General features: G+C 42.4%; 5 protein-coding genes across 5 annotated transcripts in view; 3 read left to right on the top strand and 2 right to left on the bottom strand.

Annotated features, from left to right (window-relative positions):
- LOC128745208 (uncharacterized) overlaps window positions 1-24814 on the top strand; it is a 308635-nt gene that overhangs the window by 242154 nt on the left and 41667 nt on the right. The gene's annotated exons all lie outside the window — the stretch shown is intronic.
- On the top strand, window positions 4096-6223 carry LOC128745219 (ran-binding protein 3). The gene is made up of 4 exons (XM_053842245.1): window positions 4096-4134; window positions 4450-5423; window positions 5481-5576; window positions 5648-6223. Exons 1-4 carry the CDS (start codon window positions 4119-4121, stop codon window positions 5870-5872), a joined length of 1311 nt encoding a protein of 436 aa, XP_053698220.1. The 5' UTR covers window positions 4096-4118; the 3' UTR covers window positions 5873-6223.
- Window positions 6373-8305, bottom strand: LOC128745214 (puff-specific protein Bx42). The gene is made up of 3 exons (XM_053842239.1): window positions 8255-8305; window positions 7924-8190; window positions 6373-7863 (listed from the first exon to the last, which is right to left on the bottom strand). Exons 2-3 carry the CDS (start codon window positions 8144-8146, stop codon window positions 6437-6439), a joined length of 1650 nt encoding a protein of 549 aa, XP_053698214.1. The 5' UTR covers window positions 8147-8190; window positions 8255-8305; the 3' UTR covers window positions 6373-6436.
- On the top strand, window positions 11527-14628 carry LOC128745216 (TBC1 domain family member 22B). The gene is made up of 5 exons (XM_053842241.1): window positions 11527-12368; window positions 12432-12961; window positions 13025-13207; window positions 13274-13497; window positions 13566-14628. The coding sequence occupies exons 1-5, from the start codon at window positions 11836-11838 to the stop codon at window positions 13698-13700; spliced, it is 1605 nt and encodes a 534-aa protein (XP_053698216.1). The 5' UTR covers window positions 11527-11835; the 3' UTR covers window positions 13701-14628.
- On the bottom strand, window positions 20752-24543 carry LOC128745209 (uncharacterized). The gene is made up of 5 exons (XM_053842230.1): window positions 24157-24543; window positions 22644-24091; window positions 22382-22586; window positions 22142-22314; window positions 20752-22078 (listed from the first exon to the last, which is right to left on the bottom strand). Exons 1-5 carry the CDS (start codon window positions 24386-24388, stop codon window positions 21125-21127), a joined length of 3012 nt encoding a protein of 1003 aa, XP_053698205.1. The 5' UTR covers window positions 24389-24543; the 3' UTR covers window positions 20752-21124.

Raw genomic sequence — 24814 nt, 5'->3', positions numbered from 1 at the left:
TGCCATTATGCACATATCAAGTATGTACACTGTTGATGGAGATATGCGCATGATGTTAGTAAAACAATATTTTAGTGGGTGACATTACCTCTAAAGACTCAAAAAGACAAGATTTAGAAATTCTAAAACCCTATAAAGTATCTTTAAATCGATAAAGCATTACCAAATTCAAATTTGCTTCCCGACTTGTTTCTTAGTTAAGAAAGGAGAAACGTTCGACGCGACGTACCTACTCATCTGACTTTATCACTCGCCTTCAGACTCATATTCAGCCACCATGAACAACTACATCGCACCACAGTCAATTTGTTTTATTTTGAAAACCTATCCAAAGACAGTACTGGCCAACCAGTGTTCAACCGGCCGACATAGGCTAGTCCGTCTGGAAGTACTGTTGCAAGATAGAAGCTAAAATTTATTATTCTTTTGGGTTGAGCCTTGAAAATCAAGCTGCCAAGCAGCTCCAACTCAACACCCCACAAAAAAAAAAAAAAAAATTTCGTCTGCCCCTAATAAAACACATGTTTTTTCACAATTTCACAAAACACTTTACTCCATAATTTCAATTAACGTTTTAAACGTTTTAACGGTTGGTTTTAACGGTTTTAACATAGAGACCAGACTGACAGGCTCGAAGGAAGTAATCGATATTTTGTGTGCAAAATCTGCTGGTGGCGCCTGTAGAGTACGAGACGAGCCAAGCTAAATAAATGAATCAGCGAGAACCGAGAAACCCGAGAAAACAAATCTAATGTCGAATTTGTTTATTTGTTTTCTATCTTTGTCCGGCAGATAATGATAAAAACTTTTAGTTTTTATTTAAGAGAAAGTGCCTTACTTGCATTTGAAAGCAACTGATGCAGTAATCCTTCACGAAATTTCAAATCGAAACTTCTAGACACAGACAAACAGACATAACACTCGTTTTACATTCCTCGTACCGATTAAACCGTCATTTCAAATTTCGGTTTAGTTGGGAATGTCTCCGTTTTGGTCAAAGTGGCGCTTTTTGACGAAAGAAGGGGAATTCCCCATAAAAAATACTCACTAGTTTGAGGGATTTTTTTTTTTTTTTTGTATGCCAGAAGGGCATTGGGTTAAAAGGCCACTGCGACAGTCTTAATGATCGTCTTTTGTGGCAAAAAGTTTGAGGGATACTCATGTTGCTATTTGATATTTCGGAATATCGATCATAAATGGTGCTAGTGTTCAGACTAAATGTGTGGTACGATAATTTTTGTGGACTTTTCTTCCAAGAGTTATGTCTGTTTGTCTGTGCTCTGGATGTGACAAAAACATGTAAACAAACCACCAAGTGGTATCATTTGACGGCAAAATGATCTATGCAATGGATCATTGTAGGTAGCTTTTGCTCATGCTTACCAACGGAATGCTCCAATAACGAGAGCAGCGAGTACATCGAACAATGAAACTCGATGTTTTGCTTTTTTCTTTTTTTTTCCGTTATGTTATTGCATTGAAATTTGACACTTTTGGAAGCGCGATGTTATCCTCTGTCAAATACATAGCAAGCAGGGGGCTGATATGACGTCACATTTTCGTTGCTCACATGAAAAAGGCGGCAAACGCAAAGCGATTTCACAAAACGAATTTATCTAGCCATTTTCACAGTTTCATGTATTTCGCATTAATTGTCAGCCTGAAATTGGCTATGTGATGCTAAAACCTTGACTAAAATCGAACTAAAACTAACAAAATTTAACAATTTATACATCCGACTCGGTTGTCAGCTTGAGCCCATCTATGAAGCTGTCAGCTTGGGCCCGCTCTATGTTGGCTACGTTTTTTTTTGTATAGGTTGGTATCGGAAGTGTCATTCCCGTGATAGCAAGGGATAGCACAGCGCATCCCCTCGATGCTTACCGCTAGATGGACACCAAAGTCCCACGTGGCATATTTAGAGTAAACTTTAAGCACATACAAACAGACATAACACTCGTTTTTCATTCTTCGTACCAGTTAAACCGTCATTTCATATTTGGGTTTAGTTGGGAATGTCTCCGTTTTGGTCAAAGTGGCGCTTTTTGACGAAAGAAGGGGAATTCCCCATAAAAAATACTTGCTTCTTCGAGGGATACCCATGTTGCTATTTGATATTTGAATGTCGATCATAGATGGTGCCAGCACAGACAACCAGACATAAACCGATGATACGATACGATACGATGATTTTTGTTGATTTTTCTTCCAAGAGTTATGTCTGTTTGTGTGTGGTTAGATGTTGACTGCAAAAACATGGCTGCCTTGCAGGTCCGTGATTTTTTGTGTATTTTTTTTTTGTTTTGCCTGTAAAATTCGAGCAATTTTCAGCGCCGCCTAGTCCGTAATCGCCACACTAAAATGAATAAACTGGCAGCCGCGCATTCTCGTTGACGTTGCTGCCGTTGGTGCTGATACTTACGCTGGGCTTTGTGCTAGGAAAAGAGAGAGAGAGCATATTTTCCGTTGTGTTTTATCGGTTTTATCCATATTTTAATAAGCATAATCTAGGACAGGACGTGCCAAGTGTCAACCGCGGCATTGACCCAAAATTAACCCAATTTCTGATTGGCTGAAAGTAACGAGCAACCGTTGACTGGAAAATATAACGCGGTATCGCTTTCAGTGTTGCTGAAACTCATTAGTGGGAATACGTCAATAAATTATTATTTCCGAATTTGAATTTCTTTTGTATTCTGTAGTTCTATGCTTGGTTTTATATTAGTTTTGTTTGTACACGAATTTTAATACAGTGGACCCCCGTTCGTTTGAACGATTCCTCATGCAAACTAACGGGGTTACTTTTTAATTTGAACAACTGGTAACCCGAAATATGCTGAAACCTGTGTGAACTAGCCGCCCTGATCTTTGTTATTGTTTTGGTGGTTTGTTTTAGTTGGCAGTTGCAAGTGCGAATATTGCATTTTCCGATCGGATTTCTCTCTTAATCGTTAGGAAAACGAAATGTGAAACCGACTAAGCACGCTAGGTCAGTACAAACGAATCGAACAAATGATGTCATGTTGAGAATGACATTTGAACCATTTTTAATTTGCACGTCGTGCAAACCAACGGGGTTCAAATTAAAAAGTGTTCAGATTAAAAATGGTCAAACGAACGGGGGTCCACGGTATTCAATATTTGGTCGCAATAACTGTGGCGTATTCGGGAGCTGATTTTCGGCAAACGAAGTTATTCTTAAAACAATATGTGCAGGCAACTGTGGTGCAGAGTGTACAAAGAATTGTCAATCGGGATGGCGGTCGTAATGAAAAGAAGAGTAAAGCCCCAAACACAATGCATACGGATTTTACTACGTTGCGGAAATTTGACAGAAAACCCATGGAAAAACTGTCAAATTGCCGCAACGTAGTAAAATCCGTATGCATTGTGTTTGGGGCTTAAGAAGCCAGATGGCACGTCCTGTTATTGTAGGTAGCTTTTGCACATGCTTACCGCTAGAAGGACACTAAAGCCCCACGTGGCATATTTAGAGTAAACTTTAAGCACATACAATCAGACATAACACTCGTTTTCCATTCTTCGTACCAGTTAAACTGTCATTTCAAATTTTGGTTTAGTTGGGAATGTCGCTCCGTTTTGGTCAAAGTGGCGCTTTTTGACGAAAGAAGGGGAATTCCCCATAAAAAATACTTGCTTCTTCGAGGGAGCGTAAAACAAACCGAGTGAGAGGTGATTTTCCTCTAGGCTGGCCCAGCGCAAAATAACTCTCACTCGTTTTGTTGACATTTGCGACATTCGCCCTTTTGTTACTTCTATTTTTTCGGTTAAGCAACATATTTACCACATTTACCCCACCTAGAGTGACTGTATACAGAGTGGCGACAATGTCAAAATTGGAATGATAATTATCTGTCAGTGTCATTCCAATCGAGCAGACGACCTATCCAACGCGTATGCAGGAAAGAGAAAGAAAAACCTTGGAAAACCCGCATTGCATACATTTGGGATGACTTGGCGCCACTCTGTATATAGTCACTCTAACCCCACCATATACCAGATGTGTCGCAAAATTATCTGGCAACTCAGTAAACGTCGCTGGCACTGGCAGAGGACAAACGAAAAAACGCCAAACTTTTAGCACTCTGATCTGAGTAATGGCGAATGTCGATAGTGAGTTTTGCTAGTATTTTATTTTATATTGTGTAAAAAAATTGGTTTAGTTTTTTCCTTCACTGGATAGTAAAAATTTTTGTTTAAATTTATGCTATTGCCGTCTGATGATTCAGCGGTAATTTTGCGTATGATAGTTTTGTTTATAGTTACAGCTTTTTGCATGAATAATCATTCCTTTGCTCTAGTTAGTTTTAACTTCAATGTTTGGTGTCTGCCAAAAAAGTGTTTGCAAAGCGAACAAATTAATGCTACATAAAGAATTGTTGAATGTATTTTGATTATAATCGTTTTCCTTTGAAATAATACCTGTAGGAGACAACATGCTAAATGAAGAGCAGGAATCGTCTCAATCCAACAGTTCTAACGGTTCTGAGGCCATTCTACACCACCAGCAGCAACAGTCGTTATCTAGTGGAGGTTTTCAATTAAAGTCGAGTATTCTTCGTCAACCAGCAACATTTGGTTCCGGACCTGGTGCCGGCGGGGGACTGGGCGGTTTGTTTGGTAGTTGCTCTTCGTCTACAGGACCGATCAATAGTTTCAATCTTAAACCGAGTGTTCTAAAACCTTCGCATTTTGGAGGATTCGGAAGCCTCGGGGGAGAGAAAAAGAATGCTGAGAATAGTCAAAACAGTGACAACACTGTTGCAGTGAATCCTTTCCTTAAAACACAAAATAGCGAAGAAGAGCCGGAAATAAAACCGCCAGCTAACGATACAGAAAAAGATGAAACTGCCGATCCACTGTCGAAACTAAACCGCGCAACATTGCCGAAATCGAACCTATTCGCGAATGTGAAATCTATTCGCGAAAACAGTGGATTTGTGTTTGGGCAAAATGTTCACGAACGAGTTACCGGAGAGAATATCCAAACTGATGGTTCCAATCCCACAGCTGGTCTGTCGTTTTCCAGTGCCGTAACCAACAATAGCAATGACTCATGCTCATCCAACTCTGCAATGGCGGGAGGAAGTACAGCAGCCGGTAATGCCACACCCGGCAGCAGACTTGACGGTGGAGCAAACGAAGAAAGTTTGGAGGAAGCCGCCCGTCGATATGAAGAGAGTCGGGGCGCCCTAAAGCGAAAGTTTGACGAGGTAGAGACCATCACTGGGGAAGAAGACGAACGAAACGTGGTGGAAATTAACTGCAAGTTGTTCGCATTCGCCAAAAGCAATTGGGAAGAGCGAGGTCATGGCACACTACGATTAAACGATAAGGACAGCAAAGAGTCGAGAGTTGTCTTTCGGCAGTCAGGCAACCTTCGTGTGCTTATCAATACCAAGGTGGGGCAGAAATATTGACTGAAGTTCTGTTTTTATTACCGGCTTATGGTCTTCTAGGTTTGGGGTGGAATGACAGCCGATCAGTCCAGTCAGAAGAGCTTGCGTCTGACAGCCATGGATACCAATGGCCAAGTGAAGGTGTTTCTCGTGATGGTAAACTGAAAATCGAAAATTTCCTTGTAAAATCGGTAAATTGTCTGATGGTAATAAATTTATTTTTACAGTCGCGACCGGACATCATCACTAAACTGCACAAAGAGCTCACCAAGCGCATCCAGACGGCTAAAGAACTGGCGGCGGAAAATGACCATGATGATGGTAAGGAAAATAATGTGGAAAATGTCGCTACCGGCAAGGCACACGAAGATGCACCCCTGGATACGGGGACAAAGGAGGAATTGGGCGGCGACGAACCGTGTCCAAAAAAGCGTCTTAGCTCTTCGTCCTAAGTCTTTCCGTTCTAATCTTCTATGTCGTGCCCATTGAACAGAAGTAGAAATGATCTTCAAATTACTGAGCCAACCTATCAGGCATTACATTACTCATTTGCGGCCGAGGTTGATGCACATCGGTGAGCCATCTTTCAACGTCGTTTCCAGTCTAAACTACGATAATTTTCCGGTAGACGTTTCTAATGAATGTTGAAGAATTAGTTACTGAATAGTGGTGAAGCGTTTTGTAATGGTAACAAAAACCAATTTGAAAATAACGCCAGATCAAAAGCAATTATTATAAGAGCTCACTGCACCGTAATCAAGCAATGTCTTTGATGAAAAACGGTAGAAACTCCAAACACAAACTTTACCTACTCTGTAATATTGAAAAACAAAAAAAAAAATTCAAATAAAATGTGCTCCAACCAATTCACTGAGTTTCAAAATATTAGTTGTTTTCATAACTAGCTTCACAGGAAGTACTTTCTAAAGTAAAACTAAAAAGATTGCCCTGCCTTAGCTTTATTGGAACTACTTTCTGTACATTTCATGTCATAACATTCAGAGGCAGAGTACAATCTAGTCCCGTCTCTTTTTCCTATCCTTGTCGCGGTTGCTGCTCCCTCCGGCCATAGCATCTTCTTTCCGCTTTGGTGCCTTCTTGGCCATGTTCAAGAACTGATCCAAACCGAAAGGATCTTCTTCCTTCTCGAACTGTACCGGACCCTGACGAGCAGCCGGAGCGGATCTATCCGTACCGCTAAACTCTTTATCCGGCACGAACCGCTGGGTGCTGATGATCTGGTCTAGGTCCGCTCCATACGCATCGTTATCAATAGACTTGCTTGGCCTATACAGATGCGTTCCGAGGGTGCCGGAATCACGCCACGGTTTGTCATATACATTGTACGCCTCGTCGTCTCCGTAACCCGAATCCATGCCCTTGGAAGTGTTAAACAAACGTTGGTCGAATTGTGCTTCGCCGGAAAGTGACGATTTCGCAGGCATGCCCAGCGCGATCTGCTCGGATATGTCTCGTTCTCGCTCACGTTGCAACTTCGACCGCTTGTCTGGGGCTGCCCTTGCAAGATTACGATCACGAGCGCGTTCACGATGTCGTTCAGCTCGAATTTCATCACGCTCACGAAGCTCAGCTGGAACAATCAGAGGATCACCGCTGGGACCGACCGCTTCGCCCGGATGACGAATACCAGCACGTTCCTCACGGGCACGTTGAGCCATTTGTCGCAACATGTCCTCCTTCTTCTCCTTTTCCTTCTGAGCTAACTTCTTCTCTAATTGAGCTCGAGCTTCCACACCTTCACGAGCTTTACGATCCGCTATGTATAGCGATTCTGCTAGCTTCGCAAATTTTTCATTGATGTGGACCTGCTGCAATCCACGTCCATCCGCTGCCAGACGCTTATCCAATGGAATTGTGTATCCTTTAGCGTTCTTCCAGTTGGAAATGCATGGCGGAACTTTCCACTCCTTTTGTTCTTTAACAGTCACTTTCCGAGTTGGTGAATGCAAAACCGGAGCGGGTGGTGAAGGTGGGCCACGAGGTATTTTCTTATTAATGCGAAACCGCGGTGGCTCCATGGGATCCACCTGAGCCTCAACCATGCGAATTACTCGCTGCTTTGCTCCGGAGTTAAATGCATCGCCTTGCTGGGATGGTGTATATCGAATATACTGTGCAGGAGCTTGCTTCTCAGCTGCACGGACTGGCATAGCTGAAACGATCTTCTGATTGGTTAACTTTTCCAGAGCTTTCCTAGTGTTTTCAGTTATATCGTTGATAGTTTCTTGGTCAGGTAACTGCAACTCTTCTGCATCTTCTGCCAGGACTTCAGCTGGCAACAGTTGATTTATATTGGAATAAACAACCTTATCCTTCGAGTGTCCCTGCCGAGCGATGGTGTCATATTTAACTTTGCCACTCTGATCTAGCTGTACAGCCAGTGCATTAGATTTCTTATTAGCATTTCCTGGAGCTCCCAATCCTGTGGAAATCAACAGCAATGTTTGAACATTCATCAAATATAATGGTTTTTCAAACTTACCCAGGGGATACTGCGCGACGTGAATTTCCGGAAATGCACCACCATCCCCGAAGTCCGCTTCCGTCCGTGGAATCCACCCTTTACGTTGGCCGTACGGTGGTGCTGCGATCTTGGCACTGACTAATGCGCCCATCGGAGGAGTGCCCTTAGCAGTATGCTTTCGTTCGTCATCACGGTCCCAGACGGGATTCGAAGGTGCAGGTAATATACTTGATAACGACATTACGCCGTTTGCATCAATAGTAGAAGCGTAGCTAAACACAAAAACTGCTCAGAAAAGTTAGCTGAAATAAGTTTAAATCAGGAAAAACATTGATTTCGCTTTGTATACCTATATAACGTAGGTAGAGATATAACTTCGAAGTAGGTATAAGAAAAAGAAAATGTCCACTGCGACCTGATGAGAAGGATGATGGGAAGGATGAGAATTGAGAACGATGATGAGAACTGCACTGCGACTTGCGCGTCGACTTTATGTGTCAAAATAAACGGGGTTGTAATTATAGCAAAAAAAAAGTTGAGTCAAACCAAAGTGCCAAACGACGGAGGGGCCAGTTAAATATTACGTAACGCCAAAAACAATGTTTTTACGTGTCCGCCAAACCAAAGCGAAACCCCTGGAAATAATTTTGTTACTGCTGGCTGGCTCAGAAGTCGGTTCCTCACTGGAGCCACAAAAATGTACGGTATGCCACCAAAAATGTGACCAATGGCAAGCTCAGAGGTCGGTTCAAGGGTCGGTTCCTCTCTAGAGCTACACTGAGAAAACTTTTCGAATAGTTTCTATGTGTTTCACAAATAGATTTTTGCAATGTGCCCAGTTAATGAACTTTATATGCCATGCTGTTATAATTTATGGGTACGCGAAACTTGTGCACATATTATCCAGCTTTTTACGGGCCATAATGGTGGACGTATTCGTAATATTTAAACGATATTTTTGACATTTCCCCAATACATCGCACTTTTTCTTTCGGCGCGTTCACGGTAAAACTATGTATGTACGGAAAGCAAACGTGCGATGTATTAGAAAAATGTCCAAATTGCTGTTCAAATATTACGAACACATCCGCCATTATGGCTCGTAAAAAGCTGGATACATATGCGTATATTTTTTATATGTATTTCTGGGTGGATTGTGGTTATATGTGGCACATGAAAATCATCTGGAAATTCATATGGAAATTTACCATTAGTTATGTGCAGAATATTTTGAGTTTACCAAGTTAAAAGAGGTGGCTGTATTGCTAAGATTAAAATGGCTTCCAGCGTCGTTAAAATATTTAACCCAGGAAAGAATATCCAGCGTCGTTCCGCGGATGCTTAGCAAGGGTGATTCTAACGACGGAGTAGCGTTCGGATGCTCAATAACCAGTGGATGGATACATTTAGATCTCATGAAGAGAGTTACCACAGACTAACAGACGTAACACTTCGAACAAATTTTCTAACAAAACATCGTTTCAATGACACCCCTAAAACTTGGAAAAAACACTAGCATCACCTGGTGCAGTCTTCGCGCTGCACAGAGTAGCTCGCTATAAATTTTAGCAATGCTATATAATTAACTTGTATATTATCTGGTAACAGCGTCAGCGCAAGGGAGCGGCGTTCTCCCGCAGCGACTGTTGTTTGAGTCTTGGCTTAAGTGAAAATTTGAAATGGTCGTTTTTATTGGCGATGGAATGGAGTTTCAGTGTTACGTCTGTTAGTCCGTGGAGTTACCACAGACTAACAGACGTAAAACTTCGAACAAATGTTCTAACAAAACATCGTTTCAATGACACCCCTAAAACTTGGAAAAAACACTAGCATCACCTGGTGCAGTCTTCGCGCTGCACAGAGTAGCTCGCTATAAATTTTAGCAATGCTATAAATTTACTTCTATTTTATCTGACAACAGCGCCAGCACAAGCGAGTGGCGTTCTCGCGCAGCGCCTGTTGTTTGAGTCTTGGCTCAAGTGACCATTTGAAATGATCGTTTTTATCGGCGATGGAATGAGGCTTCTGTGTTACGTCTGTTAGTCTGTGGAGTTACCTTAAATGCGTGTGTTCGTAGTTTCCGAGTTACTAACAAGTACTAACAAGTTACACAACTATTTATTTTCCAAAAACTAACCTGTTCATACAAAATGACAGGTAAATTCAATTACTCTAATTCCTTACGACTAATTGGTGAGAGAGAGATAACTTTTGTTTTACCCACGGTTTTACCTACTTTCCAATAGAAATTCAAGTCATCCTACTCTCCTATTCATTTACTCTTATTTAATAGTGCTGTGGATAGAGCTTGCTAAGCCCAGTGGAATCTACCTTTTCGCGTGCGTAATGGCGGCTAGTGGGTACAACTTTCGGAAAACGTTAGCGTGCCTTTGGCAACTTTATCACGTCAAGTTGATACTTCCAACCTTGATTCTTGTCGTAGAACTTTCAAGCGTACGTGAACGGAGTTCCCAAAAGCAAATAAACCTTATCGAACAGTGTACCCACTAGCCGCCATTACCTGCATGAAAAGGAGGATAGTTTGGCCCTAGGGGTTTCCAGAAAGGCGTATAAGTGCATAGTAATCAGAGATTAGTCTTGTAATTATTTTCGAATTAATTAGGTAATCAATGGTAATCAGTAGAGTAATCAATGATAATCTTAAGTAATCATTGGTAATCATGATTAATTCATAGTAATCACAAGAGATTGATTACTGGTAATCAGAGGTAATCAGTAAAGTAATCAAAAGTAACTTTTTTCGATGATGCGTAGTAATCATTGCTGTTGGAAACCCTTGGTTTGGCCGTCTGAAATTCTGTCGATTTGGCAGCCCTGCATATACTTTAAAAAACCAGCTACGTTGCCAAAGGTGTAAACATATGCGTGGTTACGTAATTTTGCCAATCCAGCTTTTTACGAGCCATAATGGCGGACGTGTTCGTAATATTTGACCTGCATCTTTGACATTTCACTAATACATCGCACGTCTTGTTTCCGTGCGTTCACGGTAAAACTAAAGGAATGTACGGAAAGAAAACGTGCGATGTATTAGGGAAATGTCAAAAATGATGTTGAAACATTACGAACACGTCCGCCATTATGGCTTGTAAAAAGCTGAATATCAGCAGCTTATTATGTTTCGTTTTATTTCAATTTTTATTGTTTATCAACTGTTAACATTTAAATTTGGTACATTTTCTTCAAAAATGAAATATTGTTTGACATTCTGCTTTAGTTTAAACACAGAGAATTTTACAAACATTAGCTTTTGTCTAGGCTTTTGTTGATTATATATACTATAGAAATCATCGCCGTAAGCGGCCTGTATTGTGTGAGCTTATTTAGTCATATTTAGGGCTTTAATGCAGAGTTGTCAAAAAGATTGTTCGCATATTACGAACACAACACAACAAATTGCTCGTCGATATGTGCGTACTGTAAACGTCAGCAATCTCGCGCAAACGATAAAAGTAACGTCTTATGAAATACTGGCAACCCTGTCGGTTATATTCACCTTTATATTCACCACCACCTCTCTACCTGACCCTTTTAAATCATACCCATACTAAACCGCCTGTTGATGTGTTACTGTCAAAATTGTGAAAATTTTATTAGGTTTTCTACCGTGAGGACTAAATTGTAGTATTTACCTCCTTTTATAGCGTTAAAATCGTAAATTTGATGTAATTCTTAATGATTAAATCGAAAAGCATCGTTACAAAACTTCGCCGGGAGTGACTGGGTCGTCGCGGGTTCTCTTCCCATTTGATAAACGATGACCAGCCCAAATCCGCGTTGCATCAATCTCATCATCTGCAGTGTCAGCCCTACTTCGTCAGATAAATACTAACTCAGTTAATTGCCTTGGCGTTTATGGTTCGGTTTGCTACGTGTTTCTTTTTTATTTCAACAAACTGAAAGAAAGTAATGAACAGCAGCAGTAACGACAGTGGTTCTTCGTTCTGGAAAAACAACTCCGGCCGAATACCAGGAAGACCTACGATGGCTACCAGAATGGCACCCGGAGGGGGAGTACGCAGTGGACCTAGTGGTTCCACTTCTGGAACAACCGGTCACAGCTCGTTCCAGGACTATCAAGAGTCGGTGAGTGATGCTTGGGATTTGGGCGACGATGAGTTCTGCATCATCTCCACAGTCGTGGACACACCCCGGATATCGAAGAAGGTTTCTCAGTCGGCAGCGCTAAATGTCATCAAGACTCATAGGAGTAGCGGTGGAGGTGGTGCTGGTGAGAAAGGCCGATCAGGCGAGGTTATTGTACCTAGAATTGCTCCTGCGGTGGAATGTTTAGCGAAGTCTCAGACCAGCAGTACGACGGCAGCTGTAGCGGAAAATCTCGATGGTCTGAAAATATCACGAAATGTACACGCAAATGACGAACGAAATGTTCTGCAACAGCAAGTGAAACACTCTGCGCTTAATAATATGAATGATCATCGGTGAGTTTTTTGAGTAACAAAGGTTTTGATTTAGGTAGTGCATTTTATTGTTTTTTTTTACAGTCTACGACAAAGGTTTCATGCTTATCCAGGCCGTCCGCAGTTGCTAAAACTTTCGTCCAATGTAGCTTCAAAGGATGTAGAGTGTGAATCTAAATACGAGAAATTTACCAATATTTTGGACGCCCCACTGTTAAATTTGATAGCCCTGAAGGAGCTCAGCTGGTCTGGCGTACCGCGAAAAATGCGTGCGGTCACCTGGCGTTTGCTGTCCGGTTATTTACCAACGAGCTTAGAGCGCCGTAACACTGTCTTGGAGCGGAAACGGGTGGACTACAAAAAATTAGTTCAACAGTACTTTCACGTGGATAATCGGGACGAAATTCAGCAGGATACCTACCGACAGATTCACATAGATGTTCCTAGAATGAACCCACACGTGGCACTTTTCCAGCAGAAACTGGTTCAAGAGATGTTTGAAAGAATTCTTTTCATCTGGGCTATTCGGCATCCAGCGTCCGGCTACGTGCAGGGGATCAACGATCTGGTGACACCTTTTTTCATAGTTTTTCTCCAGGAATCGGTGGGAGCGAGTAAGTTTAGGAAGACGGGTATCCTGGTTAATTTCTAATAATTTTTTTTTCTTATCGTACTAGATAAAGATCTGGAGCAGTGCCAATTGGGAGATCTCTCTCAGGAACAGCGGGATATTATTGAAGCGGATTCCTTCTGGTGTTTATCCAAGTTTTTGGACTGCATACAAGATAATTATATTTTTGCCCAGCTAGGTATACAGGAAAAGGTTAACCAGCTGAAAGAACTCATCCAACGGATTGACGGTCAGCGCTAGAACGGTTTGAATTCCAATAAAAACATAACCAGTGCTTTTTGCTTATTCCCCATAGGAACGCTCCACAGGCATCTGCAGACGCACGGAGTGGATTATTTACAGTTTTCCTTCCGTTGGATGAACAATCTGCTAACCCGCGAACTGCCACTATATTGTACGATTCGTCTGTGGGATACCTATTTGGCGGAGTCTGACGGTTTTGCCGTATTCCAGCTGTACGTGTGTGCCGCCTTTTTATTGCACTGGCGAGAACAGCTGCTACAGGAGAAAGATTTTCAGGTCAGTCTTCATGTTAATTCGGTTTTGATTAGGAGCGTTTTTCGATTTACCTCTCTTCCATATCGTAGGGTCTTATGCTGCTGCTTCAGAATCTGCCTACCCACAGTTGGATGGATTCACACATTGGCGTGCTAGTAGCGGAAGCGTTCCGCCTTAAATTTACCTACGCCGACACCCCGAAACACTTGGAGGGTAAAAGTTGACAGCTTCACAGCGAACATAACTACAACTACTGTAAAAATTATCTCTATAAGTTTATCTAACTTCGATTGGGACACGGAACTGCGGCCAAATATGGTGGCAATGTAACTGCAGTGTGGGGCGTTTTGTTCATTGCAACAACAGATTTTATATGCAGGTTGCAGTTGCGAATCAACATTTTAGACCAACGTTATTACCTAAAGATACGAGATCGGTTGGTTTTTTTGCGAACTATTGATTTGTTAAAACAAACTTTTGTACATATAGCAAATCCTAAAACTTCCACGAGAAGAAAAACAACTATATACAATATTATCAAGTAGTATAGGATAGAGTGGAATATAACTATGTCTTTAAATTTTCCTAATCAAAGGTGGCACCTGGTATGTGCAGAGCTAGTAAGTTGACTGGAAAGTGCCGTGAACTCGTGGAATTTGTAAGTTTTGGTAACGAAAATTCATCTCCACAGACTGCTTCAAACTTGTGAAGGAAGCGTCTATTTTATGAATGTCGAATACCGATGACATTTCGTGCCACTGAATAAAGATGGTTATTTCACGTAAAGCGAGGTACCGCTGCAGGACTGCCACACGTGGGTAGAGGCAAGTAACAACTTCCTTCAACCAAAAAGTTAGATCCATATAAGTTTCGAATATATATCGATTAAAAGGCAATCGAATACTTTCAGCAATGAAGGCTAATATTGATCAGAAATTATTGCGGACTTTTAGGCAATGTAACTTTTTTTTTATTGAGAAAACTCTAACGATAATCATAGGTGATTTTCTAGATACAGAATTTGCTGCAGTGGTCAGAAAATACAAACTAAAAAACTGAAATATGGACAACAGCTTCGACATTTAGGGTTATATTAGAATCGACTAGTTTAAGCAAGTATAATGAAATACCAATTACAGAATTAAAAAACGAATAGACATTATAGAAAAAATCCTTGATTTGAATATTTTACGCTATCACAATTACGGGTGCGGGTTTCCTTGGCTATCTGGTTAACGTAGCCAGCTGGCGCGGTAGTTGACATCGGGTTCGACCTCCCGATCCGGTCGGAGATTATTTCAGATCGGAATCTTTCTCGATTGACAATGGGACACGAATAGAGACGGTTACGGGCTGGGCCCCCAGTCAGAAAATGAGCACTATTTTATTGTGTTGCATTTGCAAACATTTGTAAGGTGCCAATAATGGCTAGCGGCTGACGAAAGGCTGGATAATGCGTCGGTGCATCGCTTAAAACCCTCTCTGTCCCATGGTAGCACAGGTGATCCATGATTTTCGATACTAAAATTAGTCGATTGAATTTTTAAGACATTTAAATGTGGGTAATATATACTTATAACTTACATACAGCATATTCTTTCTGCGACGATTTCAAGCTGTCAAAAAAGTGAGCAGCGCGTTTTGTTACCAAAGAAACGGACAATATTCCAATATACAACCGTAGTAGGCATGCCTAGGAAAGTCGATACAAAACTTGACAGTTGTCGACTCAACATGTGGAAGGCAACCAAGCAACCGTTCCCAATTTTTACACGACCGGTTGACATGTTGACGTGTTTTCCAAAGTACAATTCCAAATACGTGAAATTTACCAATTCAACTCGTTAGGAGAATTTGCAGTGCGTCTCAGCGGAGACAACGCAAAAACAGCAGGTAATTATTCGTGTCTGGTGGCCTGATAGCTGGTTATCCAATCAGGAACTCCATCGTCGATGTCAGCAATGGCCGTTAGCAACAGAAATTTATAAATGATAGGTGGAAGTGGATCGGACACGCCTTGAGGAAAGGAGCGAACGAGATCTGCAGAGCACTCGATTGGAATCCGCAAGGACAGCGTAGAAGAGACAGACCCAGAGGCTAATGGCGACAGGTAAACGCTATGGCGGCATTAGAGATCTACATATATGAAATCAAACACAATTGTTCTGCCGGACCGGCGAACATGGACACATAAGTAAGAAAGTAGGTAAGTGGCCCTAGTAAGACAACCCAGATTAAGAAAATTCGACACGTAACAATCAGTATGGATAAAGGCGACGTGAATAAGGACATGGAATGATCATAGATAAGTAAGATTCCCGGTATCGTGGTAATGCAGTAGATGTGTCGCAAATGCGACAAGGTGTGGAGAATTCAAAATTGTTAATACAGCACGAACCACTGCTAAAACCTAGAAGCCGCTAGAAGAAGAAAATTGGCAGTCTAATCCCCTGGTCCTGAATAGTACAGGGGTGAAAGTATGCAGGCTTATCTCACTCCAGCAGTACACCGTATAGGGTCCGATAAGATGGCGTCGTGCTTGCAGCACTTTGCACACAAATGCTTCATACTGAGCTTCGATGAGATAGATTATCTTATCTGGAACTCCTTTAGTGCATCCCAGATGATTTCTATTTATTTATTTATTTATTCACCATCTTCGACTACGTCGTACAGATTATTTATTTAATACTAGACTTAATAACTAATTTAAGCCTCGGATTCTATTACTAAACACATTTCTAGACAGAGTAAAATCGAACACATTATAATCGTCGTTGAAGGAACGCAATATTAAAACAATATATTCACACCGTAATTTGTTCTGTGGAATTGGATGGTCAATATTGGTGGATTCCGAAGCCGACGAGGAGGTAAATTCCACAGTATCTGGTACAGGTGTTCCGAGCAGACTTGTTATAAACACTGTCCGGTGCAGCACGGCTGCTACCCTTCCAGATACGCTCCGCAACGGGTACTTTTGATAATAGAATGCACTGGCGTTAATACATATTGGCACGCTCCCCAAAAACGGAAAAACCTGATCGAAGTGCTTTGCCTTCGGCTAAGCACCGGTGAGCACCGTACCAACAACGGCTTGCATGATTTCGTTCTTTGCTTTCTTTTTTATTCGTTCATATTCAGTGTACGTGACTGAGTTGTTAGTACGTCCGGGGTCGGTGCTCTATAGCCGTGTTGGTGTTCCATATCAGCTGCTGCTGCTCAGTAAAAATTATCGGTCAGACTTTGTTCGACACAAGTGAAACTTTTGTTTGCGTCTGTCCTACGTCGTCGTTTTTTGACCCGGGGCCGCCCGGAGTGCACGAACACCTATAATACTGTACCGAACAGAACAAATCGGCACTGAGGTTCGGTATCATATTAGTTCGAACGAGAGCAGGCGAAATACACCGAAACTGAAAGCGTGTGACCTATGAACGGAGGACAATGTTTTAGCACGGTTACCGGAGCGGTGCGTGCTTTCACAAGTCTGGTTCCTGGTAATCCACATTGCCTGTTATAAGTTCGAATATTAAATAGACGCTGCTGTTTGACGCTTTCCCCACAAAGATATCCACAAGGCCACCTGGAGATCACCTACCCAACGAACCTCGAACCAAATCGACCATATTCTCATCGAGGGCCGGTTTTTCTCGAACATCACCAACGTACGCTCCCTACGGAATGCGGATATTGACTCGGACCACTACCTAATAGCAGTACACGTGCGCTCAAAACTATCGACGGCTTATACCTGGCGACAAAGTTGCCCTCCTCGGCTAAACATTCGGCAACTAGACAACCCGCGAACTGCCGAAACTACGCGCGCGTACTGGATGAAGCTTTGCCTTCCTCTGTGGAGCTAAATGCTTCGAACCTCAAAAACGGATGGAGTAGGATACGCCCGGCCGTCAACGAGGCCGCAACCGCGGTGCTAGGTGTGGAAACCTCGAGTGCACGAAATGATTGGTTTGACGGAGAATGCCAAGAAGCGATAGAGAGGAAAAAAAAAGCTTGGGAAAACTATCTAAGCTTATCCACGAGAGAGAATTTGGCCAAGTATCGACGAGCGAGGAATGAGTTTACCACGATCCTGAGGAGGAAAAAGCGCCAGAAGGAGGACAGAGATCGTGAGGAGCTTGAACAACTATTCCATGCTAATGACACCCGCAAGTTTTACGAGAAGGTGAACCAAACTCGCAAGGCCCACGCACCAAAATCTGACATGTGTAGGGATGAGAGAGGGGATCTAATCACAAACGAGTGCGAGCTGGTCGACAGGTGGAAGCAATTCTTCGATGAGCACCTCAACGGCGATATAGCAGCAGGGGACACAATGGCAGTTAACCTCGGAGTACCTTCAAACGACAACCGCGTACCGGAACTCAATCTCGAAGAGATCCAGCGAGAAATCGGTCTGCTGAAGAATAATTGAGCCGCCGGAAAGGACCGACTTCCGGCTGAACTCTACAAAAATGGTCAAGGACCGCTAGCAACCGCACTTCGCCGGCTGATTTCAAGGATTTCGGAAGAAGAGAAACTGCCGGAGGAATAGATGGAAGGCGAAGTCTGTCCCATTTACAAAAAGGGCGACCGGCTAGATTAATTACCGTCATTACCGCGGCATCACGTTGGTCAACACCGCCTACAAGGTGTTCTCCCAGATTTTGTTGCGTCGTCTATTCCCAATAGCAAAAGATTTCGTAGGGCAGTATCAGGCGGGCTTTATGGGGGCCCGTGCTACTACGGATCAATTTTTTACTCTTCGACAAATCTTTCAGAAATGTCAAGAGTAAAACGTGCCTACGCATCATATTTTTTGGGATTTCAGAGCAGCATACGATACCGTTAAACGCGAACAGCTATGGCAGATAATGCACGAGTACGGTTTTCCGGACAAACTGATGCGGCTGATCAAAGCTACTCTGGAACGAGTGATGTGCTACGTGCGCGTTTCGGGGACACTCTCAAATCCTTTCGAATCGCGCAGAGGGTTACTGCAAGGGAAAGGACTGTCCTGGATGTTATTCAATATCGCTATTGAAGGTGTGATCCGGCGAGCGGGCATCGAAACGAGAGGAACGATCTTCTGCAAGTGTAGCCAACTCCTAGCCTTTGCAGTCGACCCTGACATCATTACTAGAAACCGTGGGACGGCGGAGGCCATCTATGGCAGTTAAAAACGGAGGTTAGGAAGATAGGGTTACAAATTAATGCGTCGAAAACCAAATATATGGTAGGAAGAGGCTCCAGAGAAAGCAACGCTTGCCTCCCACGGTCAGTGACTATTGACGACGATGAACTGGAAGTGGTTTATGAGTTCGTGTATTTGGGATCTCTGGTCACCGCCGACAATAGTACGAGTAAGGAGATCCAACGACGCATTGAAGCTGGAAATCGAGCCTACTTTTCCCTCAGCAAGACGTTTTGATCTAGGAGCATACGCCGCCGCACAAAACTGACGATGTACAGAACGCTAATAAGACCGGTAGTCCTCTACGGACTTGTAACAGTAACTTTACCTACGGAAGACATACGTGCACTTGCCGTTTTTGAACGAAAGGTTTTGCGGACTATTTTTGGAGGAGTACAAAAGGAAAGCGGAGAGTGGCGGAGACGTATGAATCACGAGCTACAGGCACTACTTGGAGAGATTCCCATCGTACACCTGGCGAAAGTTGGGAAACTACGGTAGGCCGGCCACGTCGCAAGGATGCCGAACGACTGTATAGTGAAATCCGTTCTCTTCAAGAACCCCTCCGGCACCAGGAATAGAGATTATAAAGATGAGCGGGCCAAGCAGACTGCCTTGAGGGACACCAGACGATATATCGAATGTTCTGGAGCGCACGGAGTTTACTGTAACGAATGCTTTGCGATCGGATAAGTATGAGTAAAGTCATTCGGTGAACCATGAGGTAAATCCGATGTAGTTCAGTTTTTCAATAATGAGATTGTGTGGTATAGTATCAAAAGCTTTCGCAAAATTAAAATAGATCGTATCCACTTGCCGCTTAGCTTCTAGCTCACGTGATATCGCTGTGACGTAGCACATAAGATTTGATGTTGTCGAACGATGCTTCATAAATCCATGCTGGCTGCTGGAGATGCAACTGACCTGTATATAGTTACAAAGTATGGATATGCCACGGTAATTGGTGACCGATTTGTACCTTCCGGACTTATGGATCGGCACAATGGACGCCATCTTCCATGCAATTGGGAACGATCTACTGCTGATTGAGCGGGTAAAAACAGCGGTAATCGGCGATGCAACCGAAACGGTGCAGTTTTTTAAAAATACTGGCGGTAGACTGTCTGTTCCGGGTCCTTTCGTTGAATCGAGATCTTCAAGAGCTTTCCGAACCTCGTCTATAGAAAACTGTACTAGTGGTAGATTGATATTACGAAACGGTATATGCTCGAAGCAGTTATGTCGCTGAACGGGTGATGCTTTACCAAATACGCTCTCGAAAAACGTAGCTAATAGATCGGCTGATTCTGAGCTCGAGTGAGAAGTTGTTCCAAGAGTTGTTCCTTCGAAGTTGACCGACGGAGGAATATTATTGCCAGTTTTACGTTTCTTAACAAAATTCCATTTCGTGATTTCACTTTTTCGAAATCAACGAACACCGGAAGAAGAGACTCCTAGAATTCGTTACTCACAATATAGTATAGAGCGTTGTGATATAAACCAAACATGATCGACCAGCACGGAGTGCAGCTTGGTGCCAGCGTAGAGTAGCGTCGATTTTTCCAAGGCCTGAAAGTGCTTTCCGAGTAATACGGAACCATGATGGTGCCGGTTTTGTCAATAATTCTGAAAAAGTGCATTCCTGATTCGCGCGTTCTTCGCCAGTCCCGTCAGGTGGTGGCTACGAGGATCGGGATTCAAGACCTTTTTCACCGCAGTATTCTCCAGTCGGTAACGACATCTAACTTTCTCGTCCTGTCGTTGGGCACACGCAAACGTTACTCAGCGATAAAACGCTTTGTTTGTTGCGCACACCAGGAAGCCTCATTTCGTTCGGGGATGGGGGATGAGTCACCATGTCGTGATTACCACAGAACTCCGTAAACAGCATTCCGTTTTCTTTCAGCTCGTCTTGATAAGACACTTAAACAAGACTGCCACACCGCAAACATTGATTGGGAGTTGAACATTACCTACTTATCGGTTGAATCAACATGGACACAAGAAATTGTTTTGCATGATCGTCTCATCTCAGATGAAACAAACCAGTTTCTTTATTAAATCAAAAAAAACATCTGATCTTAAATTAGTGCGGTTCATTTTTAGTCTTTTAATTAATTAAAACTTTCAACTGAGCAACTCTGTTATATGATGCAAATATTACCGAGTTTTACGGTAATGGTAAAAAAATATTTAATATATGAAAAACCACGTTTCAATTACAATTGCAACTAATTTTACAGCGGTTGAATGTGCATCAACTACATATTAATGAAGGTATGGTTTTCAAACCAGATCGCTTAAATCGCCTTTATGTTATTTTTTTATTCAAAAAGCATGAAAAAAACGTAAATAACAGACGTTGCAGTCTTTTTAGCGTCGAAATTACCATGCGCACTGCAATAACGGCAGCAGGCACATGGCTTACTTTTTGTTGCTACCATTGACCTCAGCTCAGTAGCAATCGGCATCGTTGACGTCTGCCGCGTAGTAAGAAAATAAAACATCGTCCAGCAACGATGAGAAACTCTCCGTCTGCTGCATCCATTGCTCCCGACTGGCGATCAACGCACCGAAATCAATCTGCAGCACCCGGTCGATGAAATCGTCGGCCGTTACTTCGGCGTATTTTTTGAACAAGTTGTCGTGCACCTTACTCGATTCGCAGTTGCAAGAGTTTCCCAGCGAAGATCGTTCACCGGGAGCGACCGACAGACTGTTTTTGTAGTTGATCGATAGCAAATTGACGTCGTCTAGATTCACAATGGAATCGATTATTTCATCCGAATTGATCAAACAAGGCACATTGCCGCTACTGTAATCGGCATTATTTCGTTGCGAGTTCTTGGGAACCGAGCCAATACTGACATGTGCAGAATAGTTGGTATCTATCACTGCCGCTCTCTCGCCTGTAGCAGGATCGACTTGCTTTCTGTATTCCTCAATATAGTTGTACTTGTTTAGGTAGGACATCAATCGTTGTATGACTTTTACTGCCTCCTTAACTACTGTTATGTCACAGTCATCCGCTAAGCAGCCCAGCAATACTCCAAGACAACCTCTGAGCGAAAGTTCGTTAAGAACTTTCCGCAGACGGAGCAGAATTTCCTTATTGTTCAGGGTAATGATTTTTTTATGTTCCTTCGAAAAAGTTACCGCCGGAAATGTTCCATCGATCATCCCTTGATGCTGGAACTGACGACACATCACCACCTGCCAGAACTGGAGTGCATTTTTCTGTACCTCCCAATACAGATCGTTGACGGCTGAGAAAGCCAGCACCGAAAAAACACTGTCTAAGCACTGGTTATGTATCTTATGATTAGCATAGATCTCCCGGACCGTATTTACTGCTTCACGACGCACTATCCCTTCGCTTTCGGTGTCGAACAGTGTTATCAAGTGGTTCTGCGAAACAATAATATTCACCAACATCATGCATTTATGGTTCCAAAGAGAAAAAAAACTTACCATTAAGTTCAACTTAACCAACGAGTGCTCCCAGAGTAATCGTATTCGAACCATCAGCGACAGACATCGCAAGGCCGATGCCCTAACATACGGCTCTGTGTCATTCCTAGCCGCCGCGTCAACAATCGGTATTATTTGACAGTCGAGAATAAGTTTCTGAAAAGACGGAAACTCTACCAAACGGAATATAAAGCGATCAATTTAAACACCAGTAATTTCACATTTCATATGATTTCTTACTAATTTCCGAAATCTCTGCAATCGATGCCAGCAACTCGAGGGCGGAGTCTCGCACTTCCCAGCTACTTTCGTGCAGACGTTTGTAGATAACCTTACCTACAAACTCCAGCCCGGACCCTTTCAAGTCATCCATCAGTAAAGCTAAATTCGGTGCCAAAAAATATTCGATTGCAAGTTGGGTTAGCTTTAAAGCTAGAATCACATGCTATAAAAAAGGAAAATAAATTTAGTTACAATTCGAATCAAATTGAGTTAAGCTCACTTTTATGGGCAGGTTAGGATTCCCTAGCAGGTTGAGCATAAAGTTAACCACCGTCATCGATTCGATGCACTCATTCCAGGTGAATTTATAATTTTGGATCAGCGAGTACATTCCGTTAATGATGGCTGCCAGGAAGTTGGGCTGCGACAGTATAACGTCTGTTTTAGAAAAATCACTCTGATCCTCCAGGTAGCACATGTCTGGCAGAAATTCTTTCAGTACATAGACAAACGCTTGAAACGCAATAATAGCACGTGGCCTTGGGAGACTCTTTATGGAAACTATTCCCTGAATTGACTTTATGGCCAGTTGCTTAACCGTATCGGGTCCTGCTGCCTCAAAAACATCTCTGCAACCGTAAATCAAACGGATTGTGAACTCGCAGGAAATGTCGTACAATGTGCTGCAAAACTTTTCGATATAATCGGGAGGGTCTTTCTGAATTAAACCCTTAAGTTCATACACCACTGGGAACAGCTGAATTAGTAAGACTTGATCACCAAATTTGATGCTTTGATTTTTCAATACAATCTCTTCCGGTGCTCGTTTGTCCAAAAGACGCCAGGAGTGATGATGCATTTGACCCATCAGCATGACATTGTGCACATTCCCACGGCGGATTGAGAAATTCATATAATTTAGAAAGTTGATCGTATATCTTTCGAACGATATAGGTTTTGTCACTGTATCCTCTTCGGGAATATCCATACAACAAAGACGTGTACAGTTAGCCAGTATTTGAGTTTCCCAAATTTTTGTTAGAAAATTGTGATCTAGAAGGGAGTCGGCATAGACCCACAGTTTCCTTTCAAAATGACAAGTTGCCAATATGTAGTAGGCTGTTCTAGATTTCTTATCAGTTTCCAGCATATTCCGAAAAATCGTACACATCAAGCTCAGCATGGACGCGACTACACGCTGAGCCTTCTGATCATTAACTAAAACAGCATTTTCCTGTTCCGGGCATTTCCAAACATCATCCAGCAGCGGCGAGAGTATAGTGCGAACTATTTCCTGGACTAAATCGTAATCGCCAATCATTGCAAATTTTTCCATAACAATGTATATAAAATGTGATGTTTCTTTGGTGATGTAAATAGTCTGCAGCTGGCCGTTATAGTAATCCAAACTAATCTTCCATGAACTGGAACTTTTAATCCAGTTCAAGCCGCTAGTATGTCGCGAAGCTGCCTTCAGTACCATCACGTGGCCCAACTTTATCGAGGCATGCTGAAGCTTGTGCTTTCCGCGAATACAACTCTGGAAACGATCTAACATTTGTCCCCGTTGCAGTCTGATAAAATCCCCTTCGTCCTCTGCAACCATTGCCAAAACTTGCAATGTAAAAGCTGCAACATCCGTCGAAGGAACATATTCACTTTCCCATTGCCCTAATGCGTCTTCTAACCAGCGGAAAACCGCTGGTGATTTCAGCAGCCGCTTGTGCTCTGCAAACCATTGATTACACTCATTATTTAGACATTAGTAAACTATGACTAATCCGACTTCTTACCTCCGTTATATTTACCCGACAAATGAGAGATCATCATTTCTAAATAGACATCATTGTTAATCTTGAAGTTTCGGTTCTGCAGCGCTTGCAGAACCTTAAGGAATTTGTCCTGGCAATCCTTATTCTCTTCTTCATTGGAGACGGCGGACTTCAAGGTCACGGACTGATTGGAGTGATTAGACTGGGCTGCTGCTGAGAAGCACGACATTGTGAAGTTTGAGACAGCGTTCATTTTGCACACATTTTCCACTGCAACGTTATACACTTCGTTTTGATTAAACAAATATTTACTGGAGAACAGCAATAGCTTTCGTTGAAGAAATAAAAACCTTAACTGAAGCTACCTGCTAAAAATCTGTCGAGATGAGCACTGAACGTAAGCTGTGGCGAAATAACTTGAGGATTCCCGTTTGACAGCCCTAATAAATAATGTTTGTCGTTCACATGGATTTGTATATGTATGCGTTTCGATTCCGACAGTGTTGCTCGAAAGGTACGAAAAAAGGAAAAAGCAAAGAATGAAAAATAGGGTAAAAGAACATGTTTATGCCACGTTTACATTTTGTTCACTTAAAATAAGCAACAGTAAATCTAAATCAATTTTTGGATTAGTATAGGGCTAATCATCCACTATCAGAATGAAATTTTTGGAGCGTCT

Source organism: Sabethes cyaneus, chromosome 1, assembly GCF_943734655.1.
Source record: "Sabethes cyaneus chromosome 1, idSabCyanKW18_F2, whole genome shotgun sequence".
Classification (NCBI taxonomy): domain Eukaryota; kingdom Metazoa; phylum Arthropoda; class Insecta; order Diptera; family Culicidae; genus Sabethes; species Sabethes cyaneus.
Note: the sequence above shows the minus strand (reverse complement) of the source record. Positions and strands in the feature narration are given on the sequence as shown.

Bases quoted from the DNA above. Each gene is read 5' to 3' on its own strand.
- LOC128745219 (XM_053842245.1), top strand. The intron at 5,424-5,480 runs GTGGGGCAGAAA...ATGGTCTTCTAG, and splicing joins GTGTGCTTATCAATACCAAG to GTTTGGGGTGGAATGACAGC. The intron at 5,577-5,647 runs GTAAACTGAAAA...TTATTTTTACAG, and splicing joins TGAAGGTGTTTCTCGTGATG to TCGCGACCGGACATCATCAC.
- LOC128745214 (XM_053842239.1), bottom strand. From the start codon at position 8,146: ATGTCGTTATCAAGTATATTACCTGCACCTTCGAATCCCGTCTGGGAC. The intron at 7,864-7,923 runs GTAAGTTTGAAA...TGATTTCCACAG, and splicing joins CGTCGCGCAGTATCCCCTGG to GATTGGGAGCTCCAGGAAAT.
- LOC128745216 (XM_053842241.1), top strand. From the start codon at position 11,836: ATGAACAGCAGCAGTAACGACAGTGGTTCTTCGTTCTGGAAAAACAAC. The intron at 12,369-12,431 runs GTGAGTTTTTTG...TTTTTTTTACAG, and splicing joins AATAATATGAATGATCATCG to TCTACGACAAAGGTTTCATG. The intron at 12,962-13,024 runs GTAAGTTTAGGA...TTATCGTACTAG, and splicing joins CCAGGAATCGGTGGGAGCGA to ATAAAGATCTGGAGCAGTGC.
- LOC128745209 (XM_053842230.1), bottom strand. From the start codon at position 24,388: ATGAACGCTGTCTCAAACTTCACAATGTCGTGCTTCTCAGCAGCAGCC. The intron at 22,587-22,643 runs GTGAGCTTAACT...CCTTTTTTATAG, and splicing joins ATCCTAACCTGCCCATAAAA to CATGTGATTCTAGCTTTAAA. The intron at 22,079-22,141 runs GTAAGTTTTTTT...ATTGTTTCGCAG, and splicing joins TGGTTAAGTTGAACTTAATG to AACCACTTGATAACACTGTT.